This window comes from Haliotis rufescens, unplaced genomic scaffold (assembly GCF_023055435.1).
Source record: "Haliotis rufescens isolate VD_foot unplaced genomic scaffold, xgHalRufe1.0.p SCAF_4, whole genome shotgun sequence".
Classification (NCBI taxonomy): Eukaryota; Metazoa; Mollusca; class Gastropoda; order Lepetellida; family Haliotidae; genus Haliotis; species Haliotis rufescens.
The window spans coordinates 5,644,503-5,664,655 of NW_025964112.1; the positions used below are offsets into that span (position 1 = coordinate 5,644,503).

A 20,153-nucleotide genomic window follows, 5' to 3' on the forward strand; every position below is an offset into this window, starting at 1 on the left:
GTTTTATCAAGATTAACAATGAGTTTCCATTTATCTGAATAATCCGAATGTATGTCAATCTGCTTCTGTAGACCAATAATAGTACTATAAAATAACATTATCTGCAAAAAGTAGTATATAGGGTATATAACGTAGTATGGTGTCATAGAGCGTTGGTTGGTTGGTTTGTTGTTTACCGCCGCACTCAGCAATATTCAAGCTATATGACGGCGGTCTGTAAATAATCGAATTTGGACCAGACAATCAAGTGATTGATATCATGAGCATCGATCCACGCAATTGGGATCGATGACATGCATCAACCAGGTCAGCGAGCCTGACCACCTGATCCCGTTAGTCGCCTCTTACGACAAGCATAGTCGCCTTTTACGGCAAGCATGGGTTGCTGAAGACCTATTCTACCCCGGATCTTCACGGGTCCATAGAGCGTTAGTGTAGAGACGTGCGCTGTGAGGAGCTTGCTTACATAATTGATTCACTCGCGGGACACACTACACCATTCCAGTAGCCGTCGCGAGTTCACAATTTCTAGAAGGCTGACATGTACAGTACTTCTACTTACCCACTGTGGACGGAATATCTATCTGGATTCACTGACTTTTCTACCTGCTTCCAACATTCAAGAAGTTTCGGGTTTCACCTTGGTCAAAATACAAAGTAAGATAAAGATGAATTTGCTTTTATTCTCAGCATATATGCAGAATAAAATTGAGTATCAACGACAGAAACCTTGTCGTATTTTGTTGACATTTTAACCCGTTGACATATATCCAGGTGAACAAGACATTATATCTGTTGATCTAAAACCATAAGAACATATTAACGAACCGAACACATACAATAAAAGCGAAGAATTGTGAAAAATGTGGTCCCACTACTCACTTCTTACCTATCAGTTTTGCAAAGCTGCCTAAATGACACACAGTGTGTTTGTTGAAAATGTCATATATTTTCAACAATTATTCACACACACACAAACAAGTAAGGTTTGCTTATAATATTTTATCTGAATGTTTAAAACGAAAATGAAACCCTTGGTTATATTACGTAAGATGTCAATGCATGGCATGAAACGTGTTAATTTGTATTAGTAAAAAAACACATGGTATGTTCAGCAAAATACCATAATCCCTAACCAACGTGCATATTGTGCACATTGACAATTACGGATGATACATTTACCTCAATAAATGCAATTATATGGCAACCAAATAAGCCATGCAAGACGATATCAGGTAATCTCCGGTAACAGGTATCCAGAACATCTCCTCGGGTATTCCAGCTCTCTTTCCATCTGAAGTATCTGACCAAACACCATTGGGGTTACAGGGAGTGCAGTCCTTGAACCAGAATCCAGACTGATGTATTTGAGCGCAGTTCAGGGGGCTGTCGTCGTTATCGTGGTCGAAGGTGGAGAAGGGCTGTCCCTTCAAATCACCCAAACAATCACCACCATTATAGTCGGGATTCTCCCGATGTCCCCATGTTTTTTTATATGCCAGTCTGTACAGGCCATCTTGAGACAGGTTGAACTTTGTGTATAACCGCTGTCTTGTGACAGTGGTACTGATATCCGTAGTTCGAAAAGTGAGCCTATGACTGCGTCCATTTGTTATGTAAGCAATTTTGTCGTTCCCAAGCCAGAAGTCCTTGTTAAGGTCCCCAAAACCATCTTTGTACTCTTGCCATGACCGATTGAAATGGGTAGATCCATCTTGATGCCATTGCATATATGTTTTACCACCGCTTTTCATCGAGCACCGGACTTTGAATGGGGTAGGCGCTATGTTTGGTTGAATTAAGAATATCCCTGACCACTCGTTATAATGGCCCGTACTAAATCCTTCCGAACAATCTGAAAGAATAAAATGCATATTTTATTAAGTGCGTTTTGTACGACCCAACCGTATAGGATTAAAAAGGAGAAAGAGTTGTTCCCAGATTTGTTTTGTTCAAAGTAATTAGATGCAGATGTAACCGTGAAACATACTTTCAACAGACTTTGATCTAGTTTTTTTAACAGACGTTACAAATGAACTACAAGACAATTACCTCTTAAAATAATTAAATTGTGTTTCACTTTTTCACTTTCCAAGAAAAGGTTTAATCAAAACAAAGCATTTATGACTGCATGTTTATACTTGAACATTTTTGTGTGGATTCCAGAATTGTTGAAACAAGAAAGGACAGTTCAGTTATGATGTAAAGTCATACCCTGCATGATCCTTTCACAGAACTGACCGATGTAGCCACCATAACATTGACAGGTTAGTTTTTCCTGGTCATATTCGCCCCCATTCATGCAGCGGTTCCGTACCTGTAAGTTGTTAAAAAGTGATTTGTCAGTGTGAATAATTAATTCGTCAAGCCAGGGTTCCGGCTGACGCAACATTCCTGCGTCTTTGACGCAGTGTAAGCTGATAATGCGATATCAAAAACTACATCGTCTATCACAAACTGAACCTCTTCTCATGCTTGTTCCCACCAATGACAACATCCCAATTTGTTTGCTTTGTATTGTTATATAATTGTTCTGTATGTGTAAAATGGACTATTCTAAGTCTATCAATATTGCGAGCAAGTTTCGATTAAATTTGCGTGTAACATTACTGGAATGTTCAATTAGTACTCTGCACTGTTGGCGGGATTGCGTACTCCCCTTCCAATGATATTGACAGGCCAGTGATTGAGGCGTCTGGTATTTTTGTCATGGCGCGTTGCTTGGTATGTGAGTAACATAATGATCTAATGCGCTCAGCGGATTGGCAGACGGAGATAATTGCATCTTTATTATAATCACTTGTAAGTGTTCAAATTGCTTTGTGCTGAGCTTGGATTGGTTTGTACGGTCTTCCGCAATGTGATCAGTAACATGCTCTCGTGCAAAAAGCAGATGAGCCCACAGAGTGCGATTGCACAGGCCAGTTGGTGGAGGTTTATTATAGTCACTTGAAAGTGTTGAATTTTGTTTGTGCTGAGCTGTCGGTTTAATTAAACGGTGTACATTGTATGTGAAAAGTCATCATGTTTTGATGCAATGGCCCTGGAATTTCGCTTATTATTACTAAATAAAAATCAAGTTTAGCTCAGTTTAATATTGTTTGCAGAGTCAACAAACTACGATTTGGGGAATATGAATACTAATACCTTTTCGAAGACACTTTTCAGAAGACGAAATTGACTCATTGGCTTATTAAGATTTAATTGATATTTTTTACTTATGTAAATGCAACATGTTGTCATATATACCTTTATGTACATGCCAAACAATTTCACCAGGCACAAAACTTGCTCAGAGTTTGAAACAAATTCCCGATATCTTTAGTGAGATACTCTGGTTATTGTGCTAAGAAGAATCCAGTTCCATGCAATGTGAACAGTATGCAATCAAAACTGTACCGATGTTTGGCAAAGCAATGAAACGTCTCAACGTATTTACAATCAGGCCGTTTATCAACCTAATGACGATATGAATTTGCACCTCGTGGTATTTGAAGAACAAAAACGATATGTTCATACTTCAAAATGAACTGTTATTTGCACAGTATCACTCATTTCGTGTATATATAGAATACTATACGACCTCCCGTGTAGTACGATGTGTAGGAAACGAGTGAACAGGTATCAACTTTTCGCGAGGTTCATTAAAATGAATATTAAATAAAAATTAGATATTAACCTATCGTCCAACCAGAATATTCAAATCACATGTGTTAACAGTTTAGGAATTTATACATGAGATCTTGAAAATGAACATTCAATGCAACACGATGGGAGTTTCCATGTAAAGATTAAGTATTTCTTAGCAACTAAATGTAGAATAAAAATCTTGATAACTGATTTTTAATCTAAGATCTTTCGGGTAGATAACAGTTTGCTAAGAATTGGGAAATGGCACAACGTGACCTGGGTCGGCTTGGGAAACCAGACCTATTTTACATTTTTCAATAAAAGTAACATGGACGTGATTTTCATCAGGATAAAACAAAGATCTACACGATGATACAATTATTAATGACGTGTTATGATCTATTGAAGAACGAATGTGTAGTTCATTTACTTAGCCCAAGTATGCATGGATCAATCCGCTCGCGTTTGGACAGCATAACCAATGATCTATTTACAAGTTCATTTATGAAAAAAAAACCAGGACTAAGTAGACAATTTGTTGAATATTATTTCGTGAATACACCAATTGCGTAACACCATCCCTGAGCACGAACCCAAACGGCCTGTCCTTGACATGAGTTCATTAAAAATGTATTGCCACTATATTGCCCCTTTTATGAGTTCAATTTTTATGACATTTAATAAACCTTGATTAGTCATTCCATGGGTCTGTAACAACTTTAATATAATCCATATGACATAGAGATTACTACACGAGTGCCTGTCATATGCCATTTATCTTACAACGAATTGTAAGATGAATGGTATCTGACAGGCACGAGTGCAGTTATCTGTTTCTTACACACACTAAAATCGCACCTTTTTAGCATCGAATCGATTCATTTTGTCTGTTCTCATGATCGCAGTGGCTCATTAATACATAACACATCGGTCATGAGTGACGTCATCCGACGTACTGCTTACTATTCAAAAATAAGGTGACCCTACACCTTAACCTAAAATCGTTTCGGCCGTCTGTGGATTACAAAGGCGATGATGATTGTGCAAACTATATAAGATCAAAGAACCGATGATGCCGATTTAAAAAAATTCCCCTCGAAGAAATTACCAAATATGTACAACAATGTTTACTACCGTATGACATCACTGCCGGTGACCGACTACAAAAAGGCGTGTTCACTGACAACAGTATGCGGGATTTTCAGAGGAGGATTTTCGTTGATTGAGGGATGGTATATACATAAATGTGTCATGTAAGTAATCAGAAACAATCAGACTATCTGCGTACTGTTATTTGTTTTTATGTTTTCCAATGTAACAAAGAGAATGTGTCAGAAATGCAGATAACTACCGTGTGTGTTGTGCGTGACTTTGCGCCAGTCATGGCGTCACACAGGACGGGAACTTTTTACGATTTCTGTTGAATTTCCCTGACAATTGTTGTGTATATAAATTGTAATTCCATAATTCGTGCTACGATACTCTTCTCACGAATATTCTCAAACGCGACAGACAATGTATGTAACAATAAGACGAATTGATCTTTCAAAATGGGAGAGTGAAAAATCTTGATTTTGCTTTGTTTGCATTTCATCAAGTAGTTTTCTGAGCACAGTGTTCGTTTCCACCCCTATCTTTATTTCGCTTGATGTCATCGCGATAATTTGTATTGGTGACAATGACCATTTGTCACTTGATTCTAAAATTTAGGAAGAATTCAGGGATGCATGTATCGCAGCTGAGTTTGAAATGAACGTGATCTAATAGGCGTTTCATAACCCGCATACGCAAAACGTGATTTTTGTCAATACTATCCAATATGGCGGAAAGTGCACTACGGCGTTCGTGTTTGGGTATTTTCCCAAACATTCTAAACGATTCAAGGTTCCTCGGCGACGTTTCAGAATTATCATTGGTGTTTTGGTGAAAAACAGATTCCGGTGATCACTAATGTGCTATTTTGAAATTCAATCCTTCGACTAAATATCCGATATTTAGATTTCTAAACACACAGTAATTATGCTTTGCGTTGAGTGACTGTCAATTAATTAAACATTTTGAGTTTATGTCATGGAACATTAATGGTGTAAGGGGTAAGTTGGATAATGCTGAATTAATTGATTTTTGTTCACAGTTTGACATTTTTTGTCTTCTTGAAGTTTGGAGAAACTGTGAGAAAGACACGATTGCAACAGTGTTCCCCGGCTATTGTGTTTATGTCAATTTCATAGATAACAATCCGTGAGGCGGTGTGGTTGTATGTGTTCGGTCTGAACTTGAGCGTATGTTTGTCTAGATTTCACCGATATTATATTGGTAGTTTTTGAGAAAAATTTGTTCAGTTCATTGTATGATTACATCTTTGTATTTACATATATACATCCTACTGGCTCCTCCGTGGTAACAGATGTTAGACCACTGCAATGCATAGAGTATCTGGAGCAAAGCTTTTTAGTTATTACTAATCGTTTTCCAAATGGTAAGTTTATAGCATTTGGGATCTTAACGCCAGGTGTGGAAATCAGTCCGATTTTGTTGTGCATGATGGGAATCGGTATAAACCGAGCTTTGAGAACATGGACTATGTGTCTGATTCCTTTGACACTCCCAGACAAAGCCGTGGTGATATATGTAAAGAATATGGAAAGGAACTCCTTGATTTGTGTTCAACTCATAACATTCACATGGGAGATGTTCGGGTGATACAGAGGGAAGCTTGTTTTAAAGGAGACGGAGCAAGTTTGGTTGATAACTGTTAATGTTCAAGTGACTTATTTACCAGAGATATCGACTTTACTGTACGTACACGGCGATGGTGAAATGTTGCAGCACTTCAATCATACCATACCTAGCTATAGTTTTTAATAGGATTATGCATAGTGGTGTATTCCCTTACGAGTGGGCAAAGGGTATAGAAGCAATGGTGAAATGTTGCAGCACTTCAATCATACCATACCTAGCTGTAGTTTTTAATAGGATTATGCATAGTGGTGTATTCCCTTACGAGTGGGCAAAGGGTATAGAAGTTCCTCTGCATAAGAAAGATAATATAAATTATGACAATAATTATGGAGGAATAACGCTGATGGATGTATTTGGAAAGTTGATGACAACAGTATTAAATGATAGACTCAAGGCTTTAGTGGACGTTTATGACAAAAGCTCAGGCAGGATTTCGAAGCGGATACAGTACAGCTGATAATATATTTACATTACAGTGTTTAGCACAAAAATATCTCTCTAAACGTCGGGGAAGATTTGTTTGTTTGTTTGTTGATTTCCGTAAAGCGTTCGATTCGATTAACCGAAAGCTCTTGAGGTATTCAACAGTGAAAAATGGAATACACGGTCGTTTATTGTTTGTTTTGAAGGATCTATACTCTAAGATTCAGTGTGCTGTCAGGACATCAAATAACTCTCTTTCAGATTATTTCGAATCACTGAGCGGCGTTCGACAGGGCTGCTTATTGAGCCCGTTTCTGTTCACCATGTTTGTCCTTGAATTTCAATCTATGTTAGAAAGAAGTCATTTGCGAAGATTTTTAATGGAGAGGAGTTTATAGACATGTTACTTTTACGATATGCAGATGATTTGTGTATATTCGATGACACAGTAATAGGTCTGCAAAGAAAAATTGATATTTTATCCAATTTTTGTAAAATCTGGGGACATGGAATTAACATGTCTAAAACCGAAATTTTGGTTTTCAGAAGAGGTGGCACTTTAAGGTGTGATGAACGATGTTTTTTTAATGATAAACGTATCAATGATCGTACTTTCTATAGTTATCTGGGTGTTCCGTTTTCAAATAGATTGCCTTCGACTAAATGCATTGGTACCCTCAATAAGGCTTTGTTTGCCATCAAACAATTGCAGTTTCACTTTGTAAATATACCAGTTAACATTTTATGTAAACTGTTTGATATTAAGATATCAAGCACAGCAATATTAGCTGAATTCGGAAGATATGGTTTGCATGTGGATTATCATATGAAGTGTGTTAAATACTGGTGTAAGCCTATTAGAATGAAATAAAGATATCCCTGACAGTGTTATTTGTTAATGAAGAAGCTGGATGGATGCGGTAGACTTACTCGGGCAACTCATGTTAAATATTTACTCGACATTTATGGATTTGGTATGTGTGGCACGAACAGAATATTGGTGATGTTAATTGTTTCTTGCAGCTGTTTAGACAGCGTTTGTTGGATTGTAACAAACAGAGTTTACAGATGAAAATTTATGAGTCTTGTAAGTTAAGGTATTATTCACATGTCAAGATATTATTGGACATGGAATATTATGTCACAGCCTTCAGAAATAGAGACCATAGACGTATGCTGTACCTGCTGAGATTAAGTGAATTGCCTATACGGAGTAATCTGGGCAGAAGAGAGGATATTGTTTATTCACAGCGCTTTTGTCGGCTATGTAACAATGGTTGTATTTAGGACGAAGTCCATTTTGTGTTTGTCTGCCCGTTTTACACATCATTAAGGCAAAAGTATATTCCTGTAAGATTCTATAACAAGCCATGTATTAATACTTTTAGCAATCTCTTAAATAGCCAAAATGACTGTATACTCAGAAATGTAGCTAAGTATGTGAAGGAAGCTCTATTATTACGTACAAATACCTAATATTATACCCTAAGTATTGTTTTCAATGTAAATTGCCTCAATTATATGTTACTATACTGAACCGCAAAAGAAACGTCACCCCAAGTAACATTGCTGGAAAAGTTGTCATTTAAATATCTGGGTAATTTTGGTCAAAGTTTCTAAAAATTAACATTACCTTCTCCGGAAAAATAAAATTTGATGATTAAAAAAACCACAAAGCAGATGACAATAAAACCGATCGCCCAAACGCATCACGGCAACGGAAATGGTAACCCGATGCACGTGAGTTCCGTGTAAATTGAAATGCACTTGCGTTCCCCCATTTCTTGCCCTATAAAAAATCCACCCAGATGGGATAACATTCATTCGTTTTTGAATTGCTACCACATGCCGAGACTGACAAGACATCAGCAACACCAAGCCCTTGGAAGATTGCAAGCTGGACAAATCGCCCGGCAAGTAGCCAATGCATTGCAAGTCCACGTAAGGACCATATGCAGGCTCCAGCAACGACCAGATAACCGACCACATAGAGGAAGACCAAGGGTCACCACTCGACGTCAGGATCGTCAGATTGTGCGACAGCATCTTCAAGATCGCTTTGTTACTGCTGCGGAAAGTGCTCGACAGACCATGGGGACACACCAGCGACACATTAGTGCGGACATCGTGGGTCGACGATCGACGAGCAGACACCTCCACTATCACAGACCACACCGAGGACCCATTCTGACACCACGTCATCGCCGGGACCGTCTTCAGTTGGCAACACAGCACCAGCATTGGCGCAACCAGCAGTGGAGAAGAGTCCTCTTATTAGACGAGAGCTGTTGCTGTATCTCAGCAGCAGATGGCAGAGAGAGAGAGAGAGAGAGAGAGAGAGAGAGAGAGAGAGAGAGAGAGAAAGACAGAGAGAGATTCTGGCGACGCCGCGGGGAACGTTATTTGGATGCTTGTGTTGTTGAGAGAGACTCTAGGGGTGGTCCGAGCATCATGGTATGGGGTGGAATTGGTCTTGTACAAAGGGTCGGCCCTGTAGTCTTCTAGAACATCGATCCAGGGAGAGGCAATGGTGTCACAGCAGCTAGGTACATTGATCAAGTCTTGAGACCACACGCCATACCTCATTTGGCACGTCGCCGCAACCACGAGTTTCAGCATGATAACGCCCATGCCCGCACTGCGAGAGGAACAAGAGACTTCCCCTAGCAGAATGGCATCAGAACCATGCAGTGGCCTGCCCTCAGTCCCGATTTAAATCCCACTGAGCACATATCGGACGAGATTCAAAGACGACTAAATGACGTCCAACCAAGGCCGACAACTGCAGCTGAACTGCGTCAGGCGTTTCTCAGAGTGTGGGCTCAAGTGCCCATGGCCTTCATCAACCGCCTCATCCATTCCATGTATCGACGTTGCACGGCAGTCATCAATGCACATGGCGGACACACGAGATACTGACTTGTGATGCCATTTTCTCAGAGACTAGTGTTGTGTTTCACTTTAAGAACATTTGACACTTTAATTTCAACCATGATGAGAAGTTTTGCCAAGTTTCATCTTTTTTAATATGTCACAAAGTATGTTTACAGTGTTTGGACAAATAAGGTTTCTCACATATCTATCCATGGTGACGTTTCTTTTGCGGTTCAGTATATATATATATAACTGAAATGTACATGGGCCTATGGCCTCCAATACACGAATAAACGTAACTTATAAGAGGGAATTTCCAACAGAATTCAAAATCTTTAGTGTGCGTGATGTATACCGAGTCAAATTATAAACTTCACATTTTTAAAAGTAATCCCATATATGACATACAACGGACAAATGTTTCAGAGAAGGTAATTTTTAATCATTAATGTCCAAAGAAGGATTTTATTTAACGGTGGTAACCATAATCTGTTCCAAGCACCTACTGTATTCGGTAATAACATCAACGGTTTAAATCATAAGTCCCAAGCACGAGAATCTGATGGCACACAAGTTTAGTAGCGTATATGGCCACCTTGTGATGCTTGTGAACACATGTGAACGCCATTGTTGTTGCAAAATGGTGCCAAGATCTTGCAAATTCTGTGGTTGGTTCTGGAGAGTGCGCAGACTTCTGCCTAGAGCATCCCAGACGTGTTCGATGGGATTAAGGTCGGGAGACCTTGACGGCCAGTCCATGACGTTGACTCTCGCATTCTGAAGGAAATTCCTTGTCAAAATTGCTGTATGGGGTCTGGCATTGTTGTGTTGGAAGATCAAACCGGGTCCATGTGCTGCCATAAAAGGCAGAAGTTCTGGTGCCAGTACCTGGTCGCGGTAAGCAGCAGCGTTGAGGTTGCCACGGATGACAAGAAGCCTGGAACGTGCATTGCCACAGAAAGCACCTCACACCATGACACTTCCGCCTCGAAATCTGTCAACTTCCTGTACACAACACTGGGCGTAACGTTCATGACGGCGCCTCCACAACCTCGCCCTACCATCAGCAAATCGAAGATTAAATCGGGATTCATAACTGATGACGACTTGTTTCCAATTCCTCTGAGTCCATCGTAAGTGTCGCTGTGCCCACAATTGACGTTGACGTCTGTGTAATTGAGTCAGAATCGGCCCGCAGTATGGCCGTCGTGCTTGAAGGTGAGCAGTTCTCAGACGGTTTCGAACAGTTTGCCCACTCAGTCTACCCCTAAACAGTTAATTCCTGGTTGATGTAGCCGTCAAAAATCGGTTACGGAGGTGACGTAAGACAATCTGACCATCCTCTGCATGTGACGTCACACGTGGTCGACCTGGCCGAGGGCGATCAGCGGTGGTACCAGTTCGCTGTAGACGCGTCTGTAAATCAAAAACAGTCCGTCGACTACAACCCATCGTCCTTGCGACTTCAGCTACGGACGTTCCCGTCTGCAACATGCCGATGGCACGTTCACGTTGCACATTTGAAAGGCGTGGCATGAGTTTTGTTTTCTTGTGTTTTTCTTTTTTTGTTAATGACTGCTAAGTATGGCTGAAAACACGTGCGGTATTATGGCCACGTGACCAGTTGCACGTGAAAAAAACACTTTTGAAACTATAGTGCTGTGCACATGATTTTGATCGATTCACCTGCACAAAAACGGGTGTTATCTGAAGATAATACGTGGCCATTACTGTTTAAATACACAATAAGGCTCACAATGATAACTGGTCAAAATGTTAAAATTTTAGGATTGTGAAGTTTTTAATATGGTTAAGTATATTTCGAAGTTTAGTCGACTTCGAAGTAAGGGTTGAAGAGGAGATACATATATATCGTCGGATCATATGTTTTCGGACATCAAACGTTTTCAGACGGCCATGGTTATCGCGAATACCTCCCGCTATAACGAGGGTTGTGGTGTAAACAGACATTGTAAATACTCAGGTGGCTTGATTTTTGGATAAAGCTGTCTTTGATAAGTGAATGAGATGTTTTACGGTTCTTGTGATTGGCGAATGTTTCTTAGGCGTCCGAAAATCCATAACACGGGAATATATCTATTTGCACTCTAAAACCATTACGTTCAACAACAGACGTAGGTGGACATTCGACTGAAGCACAAGCAAGTTATCAATGACTTACGATCTAGAAAGTAGTTACGTCATAATCAGACCTCAGGTCATCACCATGGAGTAACTGATCACTGGCCTTGAATATGATCTCACACATATGTTTGATACCAGTTATCTCAAATAGGTTTCTCACCCACAGGTGTGTAAGAAATGATTTTACGTGATTCGTATTTATCGAAAAGGGACTGAAAAAATGTTTGAATATTATTGCGCCTTTGAGGATAACAGTAGACTTTGGTTTTGGGGTGAAATTACCAAAATATACATGTCAAGAATAGTATTTAAGAATTTCATCATTAACCTTTCTTGCATTTATGCCAGGATACTCACAAACTAAAAAACATACATATATTTATATAGCTATATTTTCATGCATGGTACAAAAATTCACATCAAACCAAAAGGTTCATCATGTTTGTTAATTTGCACATTTCGTTGTTATCGTTATTGTGAGGATTTTGTTTGTGTGTGTGATTTGAACAAGTTATACACTATTGATAAATAAAAACTGTCGACGAAGGACAGTATAATTACTGGCAATATATCACAGATTGACTTAAAACTAGTTGGGGAACATTAAAAAACGCTAAATGGGTAACGATACTATATAGAAATGGGACTATAGGTCGCCAGCAACAAAGGTACGGTCACCATACTAGGGACCAAGGGGACTTACGGTACCCCTGCAACCTGCATGGTTCCACAATAGGATTAACACATTTCCCTTAGTAACTGGTGAGTTTTGCAAGTTAAGCCAGAGATTAAAAGTGAACAAATATTCTGCAGTTAAAATGGAGGTAGATATAAATATTCTTTAAATGAGATGGTCTTTCCAGTGATTGTATAAGCATCGATCCACACAATTGGGATACGATGAGTTGCATCAACCAAGTCAGCGAGCCTGACCATCCGATCCCGTTTGTCGCCTTTTACGACAAGCATAGTCGCCTTTTACGGCAAGTTTGGGTTGCTGAAGACCTATTCTATCCCGGATCTTCACGGGTCTAATATAGCAAATATCCTCAGCAAATCGGAGTCATCACTTTCGCATAATTGGAAACTAGACTCCGAGTGACGAAACGTTTTTAAAAAAAAATGTTAACCCAAATGTTTAATTTAACATCGTTCTTATCATAGTCCATATGCATTTTGGAACATTAAACAAGAAGGGTGCAGATTGAGTATATTTGTTCCTCGTTGATCACAGAAACTACTTACATAAAAAAATAATAGTCCCAACTTTTGTAATTTAATTTTGGGAACAACATTTGGAATACTCATTTAATGTTACGCACGCTGATATGAATGAGTTATATATGCCACTTGTTGTTGTGGTTTCAATCACATTTGTCGTCTCACTTGTAAATTACTAGTCTAGTCATCTCATCCAATGTTTTTTGTTTACTACAATTTTGTGTTCAGCAAAACCTACAAGTTTTATCCTTGATTTTTTCAAAAAACCCAAACTATCAAAAGGCACCAGTTTACCATTAGACCTTTTAATGTGCCAAGTTTGGTGAAGAATTACTGTACGGTTTTCAAGATCTGCTCCGGAAACGAGGACAACGGCCATTTTCAGTGTAAGTCAAAGTCGTTGCCAGGAAAACTCGAAACATATTTTTTTCAAAAATCCCAAAGTATCAAAAGGCACCAGTGCACGACTAGACCTATCTATGTGCCAAGTTTGGTGAAGAAATATTGTACAGTTTTCAAGATCTGCTCCGGAAACGAGCACTACGGCCATTTTCAGTGTAAGTCAAAGTCGTTGCCAGGGAAACTCAAAAAAATATTTTCTTTAAATATCCCAATTTGTAAAAGGCACCAGTTCACCACTAGACCTATCTATGTGCCAAGTTTGGTTAAGATATCACTCATGGTTTTTGTGTTCTGCTCCCGAAACAAAATGTGACGGACGGAAAGACGGAAGGACGGACAGACGACACCCATTCCTATACCCACCTTGCACTTCGTGGCGAGGGATAATAAAGGGGTTTAAATTGTTACAATATTCGCAATCATGCATTGTTATTGTGGATGCGGCCATTTGCTATCAGCTAAAGGAATTTGTTTTGAAATTAAATTGGTTAATTGCTTGTCACGTGACACCGGCATGTCAAGTTGGTCATGACATATATCACGTGGTGCCTGGCATCCGACAATGTATACTGACAATAATCCTGCAACATTCATGTAAATTCAACGTATCAAAAGTAAACTCATAAAGATATTCGGAAAGTGTGAAAAGAAGGATGTGATGTTTGTGTTGCCGAGGGACAGACATGTGATGGTTTAAATGAAATTACCTCTGTTTGATTGTAAATGGTATATAGCCTAATTCCAAAAAGTTGTACAAACAAATTCACAGAAAGCCGTTAATCATATTATTATATTCTTTGTAGCGTCATTGTACAAAACTACTAGCGAACGAATTGCATATGTAGATCATCTTTTTCATAAAAAGGTGGCATACTTATTCAATGTTATTATTGATCTTTCTGTTACAAAAGTCTGCTGAAATCTTCTATTTTTTTATAATGTAAAATGCTGTCAAAATGAAATTAGTGTTCAAATATTATTGTCACACGTACAAGAATACTGTCCGGTTCGTTATTATCAGGGACATTTTCAATGAAGTTATTCGTGAGAAATATCAACCAACCACACTCTGTATGGAACCAAATAAAAAAAGAAACTGAATGAAGTAGTGGTAGAATCTATCCATATATACAAACCTTGGATATCCTTTGGATATTCAAAATTACAAATTATATATTTTTGGATATACCAAATATACAAAATTGTTTATTTCTGGATGTAAGAAATATACAGATTTGTATATTTTGGATGTATTATTATGTAGAACATTAACACATTTACCATCGACAAACCATCTTTCATTCAGTGTATGACCCACAATCATAGGTTTCTGGCGTGCCCAAGGGATACAACGCTGCACAGCAAATCCACGACTGGGCAACCCGTACCCCCCTTTTAATATAGAATACATTTTCCCCTGAAGACCAGTAGTTCTTAAACAGTACCATGGTGTATAACGATGAACGGGATCAGAAGCTTTTCTTTAAATCGACACCATCCTTACATCCATCAGTGAAGATAGAGCAGTGAGAATCGTAAATAGATCTCAGCTGGACATATTATTGCTGAAAGATTAACTGTATCAGACTTTTAAAAAGTAAATGTTTATTTGAGTGAGGTCTACTTTCTGGTTTTACTAATTGCCAAAGAGGCGTTAACTCTAATTGGCATAGAGCAATAATAACAAGATGAATATTTGCTGCTGCTTCGTTGAGAGGATAAAAAAACGCATTCATTCAGTGGATTTGACGGGATGGATTTTCATTTTGATATATTGTAATACAAGTTTTAAACAACGTTGTTTTTAAAGAAGGTTCATCAGCCTCCACTCTACACTGTCAACAGGATCCACCATACATGATCGAAGCGTATTCAAATGGAGAAGGGTTGTCTGATCCCGCCCCGTTTAGCGTTTGATAAGACTTTCAGTCTAGTCTAGTGTTTTCAGGCACTTTGCTTTGAAATATTTTTATGTGGCAAGAAGGCCAGGTGATGGACGAATGTAAGCCCCATGCCCTTGACCTCCTCAACTACTTTGATGGGTGTACCAGATATAAATAGTTCTGGGTCCTTGTGCTGTCTATATTGTCTGCAGAAGTGTACACAATAAGTTTTAGTCTGATAAACCATTAAGCCGATATACAAGCGACCATTTGTGGCTTTTATTGAGACGCAATTGCAGTTGTCTCTCAAATAACGATCCATCTCCTGAGCCATTTAAAACTTTTGACAGACTGTTTATCGTGATATTAAATAATGTGACAAACAAAATACTGCCTTGTGGACTACCCTGATCCCATTTTATTTATCATGGTCAGACAGGGTGGAACTCTGAAATTTTCTTTCTGTTAAAACTGTGATATTAATTGAGGCAAACGGCCTCTCAAACCAAAACCATGTAAATCATTAAAATGCCATGCTTCCAGGTACAATCATAGGCTTTGTCAAGATCGAAAAAAACTGATACTGCGTGTTGTTGGTTTACAATAGCATTTTAAAGAAAGGATTCTAAAGGGGACTATTGCTTTTAAAATACCAAACTAATTACCTTTCGTTCAATGGTCTTACAGACACAGTTGGTTAAAGATATAGGGCGCTAATAAGAGGGATTTGCATGAACCCGTCCAGGCTTTGGTATAGGGAGTACAAATATGCCACGAATTAGGAATATTCCCTGAATACCATATTTGATCAAATATATGTAAAAGGGTTTCAAGACATAAATCAGGCAAATACTTCAAGTGAGTGAGTGAGTATGGTTTTACGCCGCTTTTTGTAATATTCCAGCAATATCACGGCGGGGGACACCGGAAATGGGATTCACACAATGTACCCATGTCGGGAATCGATCCCGGGTCTTCGGCGTGACGAGCGAACGCTTTAACCACTAGGCTACATAGGCACCTACTGGTACATCATGAGCTTGCCCAAGGGCAGTATGTAGCTGACGATGGGAAAACATTTTATTATAGTCTTTCAATTATCAGAATTAAAATAAATATGTTTCTTTTGTTGTTTCGGATGTATTTAAAATTCAGCGACATAAGTAATCGACAATGAATTCTTAGCCAAACTTTCGCCAAGTTTGAAAGCAATATCTGAATTATAAGTTAATAACTGATCACCTTCCACAAGATGGTGAACAGAAAACTTTGAACCTTTGCCTTAATTTTTTTGTATCGTGATCCACACCTTGGACACGGCAGTGCGTGAATTTATTTTGTAGACATAGTTCCTACTAAATTGACGCTTACTTTGTTTAAAAGCATGCCATGCTTGTGCATTCTTAAATGTTACATGATCTATATTATTAAATGTAGTACGTTGGCGGATATTTTTCCCCCACTTTCTTCCAACAGTTCCGTACCTGTTTGCATTCGTTAGTAAGCCATGGTTTACGAATATGTGGATTTGCAGATAAGTATATTTCATTGAGTTTATCTGAAACAACTGAATCGGATCTTCAGTATCTTTGAATTATTCAGGCGTTATTTTTGAAGTACATTCTATTTCATACAGTGAGTCATTAGCATTTGTAAAATTAAAATGAGATGAAGATGGATCAGCATCGGGTTGATGGCTTTTAGAATAGTGAGGAAGTGATCGCTTCAAAATCGTTAAATATGTTTGAATCTGTGAGAGATAAATCAAGTACTGAATACGTTTCAGCTACTTGATGTTAGATGTTAATAGGTTTGTTGAACCATCATTACAAATACATAAATTATAGTCAGAAATAAATTCCTTAAGTACCTTCCCTTGATTGTTTGTGTTTACACTCCCCTATAGAGGGTTATGCCCATTCACGCCATCAGTGATTATCCATGGTTTAGGGAGCTGATCATGTAGATTTTGAAGATCAGGTCGTCGAAGTGTAGTGGACGGCGGAAAATGCAATTACCACAGAGTAAATACTATGTTGAAAGGTTAACAAACAGCAACAGCTTGAAGATTTGTATTAAAAAGAACAGGGCTGTTATTGACACCCTGCTTCCCAAAAATAGATCCTCAAGAAAAGAAATGATGAAATTTGTACTGCCTTAAATGGATTTCATGGATTTTTCATTGAAATTCTTCCTGGGTCCTCTGCAATTCCACTGAATCAAATGTAGGGAGGCACAATTGGGAAGCTAGAAGGTGTGGATTGGCCAATCCCATGTGCAGGTTGGAGTGTCCTGTCCTTTCTCCTCAACGGTTTCCTTTTCCTTTTATAGGTTAACTGTCTCAATTTCTTTTTCGGATGTTCGCTCATATGGAGGTTCAGTTGGATCTTGTGCAGGAATCTCTGTCTGAGAGCCTGATGAATTTGTCTGTGAAGTTTCTAGCATAAATGTGTCACAACGTGTGATCTGTGTATCTGTCACTCAAGATATGAATGTTTGATATGTTATTGATTTAGTAACCTTGGGGGTAGTTGGAACAAGAGCAGGAACATACAGAAGCGTAGTAGGGCCACGGTGATTTCTTTTGGTCTAAGTATCTCCTACGTAGGTCTTAGTATCTCCTACGTAGGACTAAGTATGGCCTAGAATCGCTATCTCCTACGTAGGATTTAGTATCTCCTATGTAGAATTTAATATCTCCGACGTAGGACTTATCATCTCCTACGTAGGACTTAGTATCTCCCACGTAGGACTTACGTAGGACTTACTATCTACTATGTAGGACTTAGTATGGCCTAGAATTTCTATCTCCTACGTATAGCTTAGTATGGACTAGAATAACTATCTCCTACGTAGGAATTAGTATCTCCTACGTAGGAGATAGGAAGTCCTATATAGGACTTCCTAGTGATTCTAGGCCATACTCAGTCCTACGTAGGACATAGTAAGTCCTACGTAGGAGATACTTCTCACAGATCCAGTTTTACAGACGGGTCCAAGGATGGTGGCAAATGCCATCATCAACTGTCTAGTCAAGAATCCCAGATAATAGGTCAATCACCACTGCTAAGGCCAAAGCTATATTAACAGCTTTGACCTGCATCATCATTTTCTCTGATTCGTTGTCATGCCTTCAGGCACTTAAAAGGGTCTCGTCTTATCACCCTATTATCCTAGACATTTTAGAACTATACAATGATCTTTCTACTGGCCAGTGTGACATTGTCTTTTGCAGGTTACCAAGTCAGGTAGGCATAGCAGGTAACTCCAAAGCCGTTGCTTCAGCTAACAAAACGTTATCTCCACTACTTATTCCGTACATTGATTTCAAACCAACCATCAAGAGTTATACTCGGGATTTCATGCAAAGACGGTGGCACACCCAGGTAGGAATCAATAAACTTCACGAATTTACCTACTTGGGTTGTCAGTCAAGACACGATGAGGTCGTTTAACTACATTGGCCACAGACGGTTTACCGATGCATATCTGCTTGAGGGGGATGAGGACAATGTTCGAATAATGCCGATGCGACGTTAAACGTAAACTCACTCACTCCGATTAGGTGTTGGTCATTATTGATCAGTTGGCCGATCGTTTAAAGGTGATTTTAAAGATGTGTGAAATACTTAAGTATACTGCTGCAGAATGTTGTTGACTGTCACCGCCAGTGTAATCGCATCTTGTCGGGTGTTTTGAATTATTTATGTTTGCATATGTTTGTGGCAGGTGCCACCGGTTGTACAGGGCACGCTCAATTTTTCGCAAACATCTGGTATCATCCCTATTTGATGGTTGCTTATAAACACATGCTCGGATATAGTCGTACAGTCGAACAAGATTCCCAATGAGTGTTGAATGGGTTTTGTTTATTCACCAGGATAGGTCGTAGCGAGGATATACGACAACACCCAAGACTTTAGTATCTAAATGATCAGCAACAAATCCGGATATCATGTAACCTAAACATTACAAATATATTTATATGATGAAACAAAACAGTTTTGACTCACATTGTAATGGCGCCAATTTCCACTGTAGCAGATATTTGTCAGGAACATCTCATGGTGAAGCAAGCACATGTGGTCAGTTGCAGATACGCTGAAAGCCACGCATCTGGTGTCTGTGGCACACTGTACAGCACATGAGGCAACACTATGTATGTTGTCAACTGCAGTCTCATTTATGGGAGAGATAAACTGAGTACACTCAGAATACGGTTTGATGGAGATACTCCTGGTATGATCTTCAGCACTTGTTTTGTAATGAAGGAACAATGTGACAATAGCGAGCATGGTTAGGGCTGCCATTTCTCTTGTAGGAATCTCTGTGTTGCTCTTCCACCTGTGATAGCAGTAGCAGTAGTGTTAATCGATTCACAATTACGTCACTGAATCAGAGAGATGGTGTAATGATATGACATAATATGATAATTATATTGGTACGCCCACAAACTAAATAGATACGGATGTTATTTATGCACATATATCTCACAAACTGCTTCAGCGATAAACTGTTTTAACATAGGGAAAGCAAATGTAGTTATTAAACATCCTCAAGGGAATGTCATAAGGTTTTATCTAAACCTAAACACGTAGGGTTTGTTCATAGCACGACTACTAAGGCAATTCTGTATACATTGGGAGATGTATGTACCGATGGTTGCTATGTCCGGCGTAAAGTGTGTGTGTGTGTGTGGGGGGGGGGGGGGGGGGGTCTTGGGGGCAGCCCGAGCAGTGGCACCTGATGGTATCAAACCTGTTACATGACGGCATATATTGTCGCCGGTGCATTCTATAGGCGTTAAACATGTACATAGGTGTACCTTGTGTG

At 39.1% G+C, this 20,153-nt stretch overlaps 1 protein-coding gene across 1 annotated transcript; it reads right to left on the minus strand.

Moving 5' to 3' along the window:
• Positions 1–353: 353 nt before the first annotated feature.
• LOC124143053 (fibrinogen-like protein 1) lies at positions 354–19,640 on the minus strand. Its single transcript, XM_046511849.1, has 3 exons — positions 19,334–19,640; positions 2,215–2,317; positions 354–1,855 (listed from the first exon to the last, which is right to left on the minus strand). The coding sequence occupies exons 1-3, from the start codon at positions 19,628–19,630 to the stop codon at positions 1,197–1,199; spliced, it is 1,059 nt and encodes a 352-aa protein (XP_046367805.1). The 5' UTR covers positions 19,631–19,640; the 3' UTR covers positions 354–1,196.
• Between the last annotated feature and the right edge of the window lie 513 nt (positions 19,641–20,153).